Source organism: Mesoplodon densirostris, chromosome 5 (assembly GCF_025265405.1).
Source record: "Mesoplodon densirostris isolate mMesDen1 chromosome 5, mMesDen1 primary haplotype, whole genome shotgun sequence".
NCBI classification, from domain to species: domain Eukaryota; kingdom Metazoa; phylum Chordata; class Mammalia; order Artiodactyla; family Ziphiidae; genus Mesoplodon; species Mesoplodon densirostris.
This window is the reverse complement of record NC_082665.1, coordinates 147,745,381-147,757,403: the sequence shown is the minus strand read 5'-3', so window position 1 is coordinate 147,757,403 and position 12,023 is coordinate 147,745,381. Positions and strand designations below refer to the sequence as shown.

Genomic DNA, 12,023 nt, shown 5'->3' with positions numbered 1-12,023 from the left:
TCACAACATCCTTGGCGCACTCCTGCGCAGACCCGTCCACGTGAGGACCTGAAGATTCACACACGCAAAGCCGAGCCCAGCAGCTCCCCTAGAAGCCAGGACTGAGGGATCCCGAGAGGCGCCCCCAGAGCTCCGAAGGCTCCTCCCTCGTCCCGCAGTCCTGCGCCCCACCGCCCTGCTTCGGCCTCACCTGTCGAACCGATCTGTCACTGCCTGCAGGACCCAGCCCTTCCTGGCCTTCTGCCAGGCCCCAGGCCCGCGGCGACACTGAGAAGATGGGCAGCCGGCCCCGCAGCCCCAGCGCCTCCCCTGCGGACCGGTGGGGACCGCATCCCGGAGGACGGGGCCCCGCCAAGCGCCGGCGAACGGAGGAGCCCGCGGGCCCCGAGTCCAAGTCCAGGGCGGCGCCCAGCCTGGACAACCTGACCTGGCCCCCGACCGCGGACACGCTCGTCTTCGTGGTGGTCCTGCCCACCGGCTGTGCCCTGCACGTGCCCCTGGCCGACGTCGACCTGCTGCTGGAGCCCGAGCCCACGTCCGTGAGGCAAGTGTCTCTTGGAGATCGCATCCTCATGCTGGTCCCCGAGGCCCTCCTGGGCTCGGGTGTGGAAGGCCCGTGGGGACAGGGCCTGGGACGGGGCGCTTTCCTGAGCGCTCCCGGGGAGTACATGGCCCTGGAGCCGGGATTCTTCTGCGCAGCTGTCCCAGAGATCGCCCGCCAAGAAGAGGTCAACGAGGAGGACGCACACGCTGACGCTGACTTCCTGCCGCCTGGGACTGAGGCTGCTTCAGTCTCAGTCGCTGGGCTCCGCCCCTCGGCTGGATGTATGTCTGGCTTCGACCTGCTGGGCCAAGCCTCAGAGCTGTCCCCTCGGGCCCCCAACACTAGTCCAGAGAGACGCTCTCCTCACCACGACGACAACCTAGACTTGCACCTTCCAGAGCCCTTCCCTGACTCACCACTCCAACCTCTACCTCCCTCTCCAAGTCCAGGTCCTCACCAGCGTCCCCAACGCCCTCATGGTCCTCCATGCAAGACCCGGAAATGCCTGTTCCCTTAATTATCTGCCTCCCACAATTCCTGGCCAACTCAACGGGGACCAGGAAAGAGTCTTCTGACATTGGCTGTGTGTACTGTGCACACACCATAAGAATCATACGAACAGATGCTTTATGGATGCAGGCTGCACTGCAGAAGTTTGATCAGTGACTGACTAAAACACCTGAAAGGAAGCTCACCCGGGCAAAGAAAAGCCACTTGAAATCCACTCTGCTTTCCGAGAGCCAGACTGCTCCTTAGATTTTCTCTAGGGAGGGCACCCTTAAGCATCTCTACCCCTCTCCTATTCGCTTCAAACCTAAGCGCCAGCACTTTTCTCTAAAAAGCCATCCTTTTCTGGGCACCCGACCACTGCCTATACCCGTGTTCCCCGCAACCCCCTTAATAGAGTAATTGCTAAATTTGTTTTGTTTACAGGGTTTTGGACCTAGTGTCCATACTAGTTTACACAACCCTCTACCCAGTTTGACCTTTTCTGGATGGCAGCTCTAGCCCCTTTGGGGGAATCTAGCCAGTAGTTAGTTGTATGTGGACAAATCTTTGTTAGATCCAGAACACAGGATGGGGAACAATGGTCAGGCGCCCTCTTTTTGAATGAGCAGGTTGGCAAATAGTTTAACTTTATTGCTGGGTTTGGGGTGGTATTTTCCCAAAAGAGCCAACTGTTTTCCATTCTTCTTACATGCTTTGAATATATTTCTCTTGTCCTGGAAAAGTTTGTAATTCTAAAGATTCTGTGTTTTATACTTCTAAGATCCCAAATAGGTTTTGTACATTACTACGAGCATATAGAAATAATTTGCACTTATATTGGTCTGATATCCAGCAAAATTACTTAATTTCTGTACCCACTTCTCTGTAGATTCTCTTGCTTGACTGATAAAGATCTCTCCAAATAATGAGAGTATGTCTCTTTTTTTTCACAAGCCTCTTACATCTTATTTTTCCTTAATCTTTTTTTAAAAAGAAATTTATTTATTTATTTACTTCTTTGCGGTACGCGGGCTTCTCACTGCTGTGGCATCTCCCGTTGCGGAGCACAGGCTCCAGATGCGCAGGCTCAGCAGCCGTGGCGCACGGACCCAGCTGCTCCGCAGAATGTGGGATCTTCCCAGACCGGAGAACGAACCCGTGTCCCCTGCATCGGCAGGCGGACTCTCAACCACTGCGTCACCAGGGAAGCCCTATTTATTTATTTTTATTCATTTATTTTTGGCTGCGTTGGGTCTTTGTTGCTGTGTGCGGGCTTCCTCTAGTTGCAAAGAGCTGGGGCTGCTCTTCGATGCAGTGCGCGGGCTTCTCATTGTGGTGGTTTCTTTTGTTGCGGAGCATGGGCTCTTGGCCCGTGGGCTTCAGTAGTTGTGGCACGCAGGCTTCAGTAGTTGTGGCTGGCGGGCTCCAGAGCACAGGCTCAGTAGTTATGGTGCATGGGCTTAGCTGCTCCGTGGCATGTGGGATCTTCCCAGACCAGGGCTCGAACCCGTGTCCCCTGCATTGGCAGACAGATTCTTAACCATTGCGCCACCAGGGAAGTCCCTCCTTAATCTTTTTTATTGGATATCACTTCAAATCCAGGTCAACTGGTATAGTCAATAGGGTCATCCCTTTCTTTTTCTTTTGTGTTTTTGAAGTATAGTTGATTTACAATATTAGTTTTTGGTGCACAACAAAATAATTCAATATTTTTATAGATTATATTCCAGTTAAGGTTATTACAAAAAATGGGTATATATTCCTCTGCTGTACCATATGTCCTTGTTTCTTACGTACTTTATACACAGTAGTTTTAATCCCTCAGTCCTCTACCCTATCTTGTTCCTCCCTCCCCTCTCCCCGGTGACAACCACTACTTTGTTCTCATTATATGTGAGTCGGTTTCTGTTTTATTCTACGCATTTATTTGTTTTATTTTTTAGCTTCCACATATGAGTGATAACATAGAGTATATGTCTTTCTCTGTCTGGCTAATTTCATTAAGCAGAATATACTCTAGGTCCATCCACGTTGTTGCAAATGGCAGAACTCCATTCTCATCAGACTGGCATCCATTTGCACACACTTTGCAGTGGGTATTCAGTCAAACCAAATGAGCCTTTCTTCTCCTGATTTTCTTTTGCCCTGGTAGTTCGGCTTTAATCCAGAAAGAGTGTTCTCTTTGGTGTCAGGTGGTGGAGGCTCTGGAGTCTGCGTTCAGAGAAGTCATGTTGGGGCCTGAGTCACGAGATGTACAAGCACCTCGTTTACCCACCATTGCCAGCTCTTATGGGGTAGTGTGAGTGTAGAGCTTCTACTCTTCCAGGAAAGATGCCTGCTTCTCACATGTCATCTCATTCAACTCCTCATAGCTTCACTAAGGAGGATTTGGCTTGAACAAAATTGTGCATTTGAGAGGCTCCTTCGATAAGAAGGGGAGAAGATTTCTCCGTTTCAATGGGCAGCATATTTTGATTTGGTATAAGGAGGCTTCCAAACAAAACTCTGAATCAAAAGCTGCTTCATCACATCATTCTCTGGCCCAAGCTGATGACCAATTTGGAAAACAACTAGACTTATTTCTCTATTAAGTCCTCCAGTTGCCTTTCCCAGATCTCCCTCTGCCTCTCCTCCTGCCATTCTCTCTCCTTCTGGATTCCACTGACTCCTCCTTTAATTCCCCTTGTCCTGGTCCCCTGCCTTTGCCCAACAAACCTCCAAGAACCCAAAATGCTCGCTGCCTCTGAAGATCCACCCCCATGCACCAGGTATTCAGACAACTTCAGAGTTTAAACCTTGGACCTGAGCTGAATTAAGAGCTATTTGTAAAAATGTCTCTAAATTCAGACAAGACCAGCAAATATTCAGAGAAGAATTTACGTTCTATTGGGTGCATAAGCCCCAGACTCGTCTTGACACAAATCACTCATACACATATTGGTCAGAACTGCCGATGCTCATTTCTGGATGGCAAAGCAGACTGGACTGACCCAGGAAAGGACCTGCAGGATCTCTCTTACCACAATACACCTAAGGGTTCAGTAACAAGCCTGAAAAGTTGGGCAAAGTCTCCTAAAAATCATACCTGAAACATTTCCAATAAAAATCAATGCAGCTGCTACTCTTTCTATAATAAGCCCTGCCACCTTTGCTCAGCCTCTTCCTCGGCATAAACGCCCCACACACGTGATCAGTATTTCAAATAATGCACAGATTTTCCCTGTCTCCCAGCCTTTATAGGTAACCCTTGAGCCCTCTGACTGGAAACATTCCTTCCTGCTCCGTGACAACACACCTGCCAATCTAACAGGGTAGAACTTAACTTTACACATAGAATTGTTACATGAGAAGCACACCAGAGGGACTAGTTCTTGAGTTTTCAGAGGAGTTCTCTATTCATAATCAATTGTGTCTGGTCTGAATATAGCTTTACATTCCCCATTATATTTGATAGATACTCCAGATAAATGTCTTGACACAACATCTGACCTTTATGAGTTAGAAATTTCACTGACGTAGGAAAGATACTGGGAGCAGAACTTATTAAAGTTCAGATACATTCTACAAAACCATTACCCAAACTTCCCACAATATCTCTTGATGCCAAAAGAAGAGCTCAAACGTATAGTTGAATGTCTTCTACAAAGGCCTTCCCATGCACTGCCTTTTTAACACTCTCATCCACCAAGAAATCAAGGATGTTGATTTGTTCATGACCTTAAGCCATCGACAAAATATGTATATTTCACTACCTGACAGAAATTAATCCAAAAAACATTTGATCATCAATTCCACATGAAGCCACTTGCTTCACTCTACTGAATCTTTGCTCTGCCTTTTTTTCGTGTGCCTCTAGACCAAGACAGTCAGTACGATTTTGCTTTTACCTGCAGAGGACAACAACATACCTGGACAGCCATGCCCCTGGAGTACCCTGGAGCCCCCTTCTATTTTTCCCTGGTTGTCGATCAAGAGTTAAAAGATCGAAATTTCCCTTGTGATTTAGTCCTAACACAATGTGTAGATAATCTACTTTGTTCAAAGAACAAGGAAGCCTGTAATAGGTTTCCATTGACTTGCCCCAGCCTTAGCAAAAAGGAAACATAAAATTTCAAATATAATTATTATTTTGCCAAAATACAGTCCATTATTCAGAGCATGACTCATTTCAGAAGGGGAAAACAATCTTTCCTGATAGACTAAAGACGATCCAAACATATCCTACATCCTTAACTAAAGACAATTGAGATTGTTTCTGGTTTTAACTGGATATTGCAGACAACGGGTACTAAGTTTTTGTGAGATTGAAACACCTCTTTATGAATTGACTAAGTCCTCAGTCAGAGACCCTCTCCTGGGGAACCCAAATGTGAAGAGGGCTTCTGTATCCTGAATAAGGCTGTTCAACAGACTTTCTCTAGTCATGTCTAACTACTAAAACTCTTGTGTCTATTTGTGCATAAGCAATCTGAGAAGCCTGTGGGATTTTAACTCAAGTTGATAAGAACTAGCCAAAACTCTTTTCTCCAGAATTTTACTCAGACATAAAAAAGAATGAAATTTTGCCCCTTTCAACAATATGGATGGACCTGTAGGGAATTATGCTTAGTGAAATAAGGCAGAAATAGAAAGACCAATACTGTATGTTATCACTTATATGTGTAATTTAAAAAGTGAAACAAAGAATTGAAAATAACAAAAGAGGAACATACTACTGATATAGAGAACAAACTAATGGTTATCAGTGGGGAGGAGGAAGATAGGAGTAGGGTAGTAAGAGATACAAACTACTGTGTATAATAAATACTGCAAGGATATACTCTATAGTACAGGGAATATAGACAATATTTTATAATAACTTCAAATAGAGTATAATCAATAAAACATTGGATCAGTATGTTGTACACTTAAAACTAACATAATATTTTAAATCAACTGTTGTTCAAAAATAAGTATAAATAAGAAAAAATCCATTGCTCCAAAAACTGTAAAGAACTAAGAAATCTTTATAGACAAAGGGAAAAGATCTGTGGTCTATACATATGATGAAACATTTTTCAGTGATTTTAAAAAATGAGCTACGAAGCCATGAAAAGATATGGAGGAACCTTAAATGCATATATCTAAGTGTAAGAAGCCAGTTTGAAAAACTACATACTGTGTGAATCCAAGTATATAACATTTCTGAAAAAGGCAAAACTATAGAGACCATAAAAAGATCAGTGTTTGCTAGGGGTTCAGAGGGAGGAGAGTGAATAGGTGCAGCACAAGGGATTTGTAGGGTGAGGAAACTGCCCTTTGTGATACATTTGTATGCATGACATCATCCATTTGACAAAGTCCATAGAACTATACAACACAAAGGATGAACCTGAATGTAAACTATGAACTTTATTTAATTATGACATTATCCATATTGGTTTATCAATTGTAAGAAGTGTACCATAGTAATGCAAGATGTTAATAATAGGGGAACTGTGTGTGGGAGAGGTGTGATATAGTGAACTGTGTGCAATTTGCTCCATTTTCAGTAACATAAAATTGTCCTAAAAGTAAATATATTACTTTTAGAAGGTAAGGAAGAAAAACAATCCATTTGAGAAGTTAACTTCAAGGGTAAGATTTTTAAATGAATATACATTTTAAAATGTTTGATATCCTCAAGATCTAAAGGAAAGAAGAACCTGATTGATGTAAAAAAATGTGGATTTTGTTAGGAGAAGTCTGTCAGAGGCAAGTTGCATACATCACTAAAATAGCCAGTTTCGTGTTTACCTACTTCCCCAATCTCTAAAAACAAAAACCAACCAAAAACATTGCTTAGTATACTCTCACTCTTGACCCTGTTGGAAAGGTTTATCCCCCTTGTCATAGAGCAATAGCTATTAGTGCAAAACTTGTTGATGCTTCTGCTGAACAGGTTCTAGCCTCCTCGCTTGATTTCAGGGTTCCTCATTCAGTACAGACATTACTAATGACTGAACAGACACTTTTCAACCAGCCAATTAATATCTTCTGGGATACTATTACCCTCTCCCTGTCACATTACTGTTCTTTACTGTAACACTCTTAATCCAGCCACTCTCCCTGCTCTACCAAAAGAAGGGGAGCCTCATGATTGTCTTACTTCAGTTAGGAAACTCTCTGACCTCACTCAGATTTACTAGAGACCCCTCCTGAGACTCTGACCTAATATTATCTGTTGATGGATCATACCTCAAAACTGAAACTGGAGGTTATCAAGCAGGATATTCTATCAGTAATCTAAACTTTCCTTTAGTATACAGTCTTCTACCTGAGGTAAAATCAGCCCAAATAGCAGAACATATTGCACTTACTATAGCCTGTCAACCAGTCAGACCAGGAATTAAACATATAGCAGGTGTGCTTTTGGTGTAGTACATGACTTTGGGCTGCATTGGAAACAAAGGGACTTCCTTGCCTCTGCTGGTATCCCCTCAAAAGTGGACAAATTAAGGAACTTTTTGATGCAGTTCCACTTCCTTGAGGTGGCTACAGGAAAGGTTGAACCCCATGTAGAAAGAAACAATTTGGAAGCTAACAGAAGATGCTCTAGCAGGTCATTATGTCAAACAAGTAACCTTACCCAAAGTTAAGTTTCTATAAATCTCTGAAGGGATCCAAAGCAGCCATTATTTTTTTTAATCTTTTTATTTTATATTGGAGTATAGTTGATTAACAATGTTGTGATAGTTTCAGGTGTACAGCAAATTGATTCAGTTATACATATACATGTATCTATTCTTTTTCAAATCATTTTCCCATTTTGGTTGTTATGTAATATTGAGTAGAGTTCCCTGTGCTATACAGTAGGTCCTTATTGGTTATCCATTTTAAATATAACAGTGTATACATGTCAATGCCAAACTCCTTAACTATCACTCCCACCCATTCTTCCCCCTGGTAACCATAAGTTTGTTCTCTAAGTCTGTGAGTCTGTTTCTGTTTTGTAAGTTCATGTGTATCATTTTTTTTAGATTCTTCTTATAAGTGATATTATATGATATTTCTCTTTCTCTGTCTGACTTATTTCACTCAGTATGACAATCTCTATGTCTGTCCATGTTGCTGCAAATGGCATTATTTTATTCTTTTTAATGGCTGAGTAATATTCTATTGTATATATGTGCCACATCTTCTTTATCCATTCCTCTGTCAATGGACATTTAGGTTGCTTCTATGTCTTGGCTATTGTAAACAGTGCTGCGATGAACATTGGGGTGCATGTATCCTTTTGAACCATGTTTTTCTCTAGATATATGCCCAGGAGTGGGATTGCTGGATCATAGGGTAGCTCTATTTTTAGTTTTTTTAAGGAACCTCCCGACTGTTCTCCATAGTGGTTGTACCAATTTACATTCCTACCAACAGTATAGGAGGGTTCCCTTCTCTCCACACCCTCTCCAGCATTTATTGTTTGTGGATTTTTTTTGATGATAGCCATTTTGACTGCTGTGAGCTGATATCTCATTGTAGTTTTGATTTGTATTTCTCTAATAATTAGCAATGTTGAACATCTTTTCATGTGCCTCTTGGCCATCTGTATGTCTTCTTTGGAGAAATGTCTATTTAGGTCTTCTGCCCATTTTTTGATTGGGTTGTTTGTTTTGATGATATTAAGCTGCATGGGTTGTTGGTAAATTTTGGAGATTAATCCCTTGTTGGTCAAAAGCAGCCATTATATCATATTAACGATTGGCCCCTGAAAAGGAAAAATGGAAAAAAATCTGGTTGTACCTTTCACTCAGATAATCTGTGGTGCTCTCAAGAGAGATACTAGCTGCAACCAAGTGATTTCAAATGCATATAAATAATTTCTGCAAGAAACTACTCATAATGATATAGACAAATGGGTTACTATCTTAAATCAACATTAGTGGGAAAATCATTTTTAAAAACCCAACTCATTACAACAGCATCAAAAAGAATAAAATACTTAGGAATAAACTTTATCAAGGAGGCAACAGACTATTATGTATTCTTGGCACCCTTGCTGAAGACCAATTGACTGTAAATGTATGGGTTTATTGCTGAACTATCTGTTCTCTTCCTTTCATCTATATACCTATTTTTATGCCAGTACCATACTGTTTTGATTACTGTAGATTTTTAATATATTTTGAAATCAGAAAATTGTGATGCCTCCAGCTTTGTGTTTGCTCAAGATTGCTTTGGTTATTTGGGGTCTTTTGTGGCTTCATAGGAATTTTAGGATTGCTTTTTCTATTTCTATAAAGATTATCATTGAGGTATTGATAAGCATGGCATTGAATCTGTAGATCACTTTGGGCCATATGGATATTTTAACAATACTAATTCTTTCAATCCATGAACATAGGACACCTTTCCATTTATCTGTGTTCTTTAATTTCCTTCATCAATGTTTTATAATTTTCAGTGGACAAGTCTTTCACCTCTTTGGTTAAGTTTACTCCTAAGTATTTTATTTTTTGTTTCTATTGTAAATAGGATTGTTTTCTTAATTTCCTTTCAGATACTTTGTAATTTGTATATAGAAATGCAACTGGTTTTTGTATGTTGATTTTGCATCCTGCAACTTTAATGAATTTGTTTATTAGTGTTATCAGTTTTGTTGTTGTTGAGTCTTTAGGGTTTTCTACCCCTATGGTCATATACAGGTAGAGATAATTTTACTCCTTTCTGATTTGGATAAACTTTACTTCTTTTTCTAGTTTGATTGCTCTGGCTAGAACTTCCAGTACTACATTGAATAGAAGTGGTGAAGATGGTCATTCTTGTTTGTATGGGATCTTTGAAGAAAAGCTTTCAGTTTTCCCCCACTGTCTATGATGTTAGCTGTGGGCTTTTCATATATAGTCTTTATTGCAATGAAGTAAGTTTCTTCTATATGCATTATGTTGAGATTTTTAAAATCATGAATGGATGTTTAACTTTTTCAAATGCTTTTCTGCATTTATTGAGATGGTTCTATGGTTTTTAACTTTCTGTTAACATGATGTATCACACTGATTGATTTGGATATGTTGAACTATCTTTGCATCCCAGGGATAAATCACACTTGTCATGGTATATAATCCTTTGAATGTGTTGTTGAAGTTAGCTTGCTAGTATTTTATTGAGGATCTTTGCATCTATGTCCATCAGGGATATTGGCACGTTATTTTCTTTTCTTGTGGTGTTTTTGTCTGGCCTTGGTATCAGGGTGATGCTAGTCTCATAGGTTAGTTTGAAAGTGTTCCCTCATCTTCTGTTTTTTGAAAGAGTCTAAGAAGGATTGGTGATAATTCTTCGAATGTTCAGTAGAATTCACATGTGAAGCCATCTACACCTGGGCTTTTCTTTGTTCGGAGGTTTTGATTACTGATTCATTCTCCTTATTTGTTACTGGTCTGTTCAGGCCTTTGATTTCTTCTCGATTCAGTTTTGTTGTGCTGCATGTTTCTAGGAATTTATTAATTTTTTCTAGGTTATGCAAGTTGTTGGTGTATAATAGTTCATAATAGACCCCTAAGATTCTTTTTTGTTTCTAAGGTATCTATTGTAATATCTCCTCTTTCATTTATGATTTTATTTATCTGAGTCTTCTCTCTTTTTTCTTAGTCAAGCCCAGGGTTTGTTGATTTTATCTTTTGAGAAAACAACTGAGTATTGTTGATTTTTTATTTGTTTTTCTATTCTCGATTTGATTTATTTTTGCTCTAACCTTTATTATTTCCTTCCTTCTTCTAACATTGGGCTTTGTTCTTTTTTCTAGTTTGTTAGGTGTAAAGTTAGGATGATTTCTTTGAGATCTTTTATCTTTTTGATGCAGGTGTTTGTTGCTATAAACTTCTCTCAGTACCACTCTTGATACATTTCATGATTTGGTATGCTGTGTTTTTGTTTTTATTGGTCCTGAGATAAGTTAAAACTTACTTTTTGATTTCCTCTTTGAATCAACGGTTGTTTAAGATGGTTAAATTTTGTTTTGATGTATTTGTAAATTTTCCCATTTTTTCTTATTGTTATTGATTTCTAGTTTCAATCCATTGTGGTTGAAGAGAAACTTGGAATGATTTTAGTCTTAAGTGTGTTAAGACTTGTTTTGAGACTTAAACTGTGATCTATCCCAGAGAATGTTCCATGTGTGCTTGAGAAGGATATGTATTCTTCTGATGTTGGGTGGAAAGTTCTTTATATGTCTGTTAGGTCCGTTTGGTATAGAGTGTTATTCATTTATGCTATTTTCTTATTAATTTTCTGACTGGATGGTCTATCCATTATAGAGTGAGATATTGAAGTCTCCTAATATTTATAGATACATTTTGGCTTATGGTTAACATGGAGTTTGCACTGAACATTTCATAGTTTTAGCAGTTTATTTTAAGCTGAAAACAACTTAACTTCAATCACTTGCAGAAACTTTATATTTACCCACCCTTTCACTTTATGTAATTGATGGCAGATTTTACTTTTTTCCTATGTTTTTCCATTACAAGTTTCTGTGGTTATAGTTATTCTTACAATTTTTGTCTTCTAATTTGTGTAGTATTATTAAAAGTGATTTATGTGCCACCATTACTCTATGATAATATTCTGTTTGTCTTTGTATTTACCTTTAGCAGTGAGATTTATACTTCCGTAGCTTTTGTGTTGTTTAGCATTTTTTTTCATTTCAACTTGAAGAAATTTTTTTAACACTTCTTGTAAAGCAGGTCTAGTGGTGATGAATTCCCTCACTTTTTGATTGGGAAAGTCTTTACCTATCCTTCATTCTTTTTTTTTTTTTCTTTTTGCGGTATGCGGGCCTCTCACTGTCGTGGCCTCTCCCGTTGCGGAGCACAGGCTCCGGACGCGCAGGCCCAGCGGCCATGGCTCACGGGCCCAGCCGCTCCGCGGCATATGGGATCCTCCCAGATCGGGGCACGAACCCGTATCCCCTGCATCGGCAGGCGGACTCTCAACCACTGCGCCACCAGGGAGGCCCTATCCTTCATTCTTAAAGGAC

General features: G+C 40.5%; 1 protein-coding gene across 1 annotated transcript; it reads left to right on the top strand.

Annotated features, from left to right (window-relative positions):
- Window positions 1-275: 275 nt before the first annotated feature.
- LOC132490577 (proline-rich protein 23C-like) lies at window positions 276-1,061 on the top strand. Its single transcript, XM_060098897.1, has one exon. It carries the CDS (start codon window positions 276-278, stop codon window positions 1,059-1,061), a length of 786 nt encoding a protein of 261 aa, XP_059954880.1.
- The last annotated feature ends 10,962 nt before the right edge of the window (window positions 1,062-12,023 follow it).

Excerpts from the sequence above, each read along its gene's own strand:
- LOC132490577 (XM_060098897.1), top strand. The coding sequence starts at position 276 with ATGGGCAGCCGGCCCCGCAGCCCCAGCGCCTCCCCTGCGGACCGGTGG.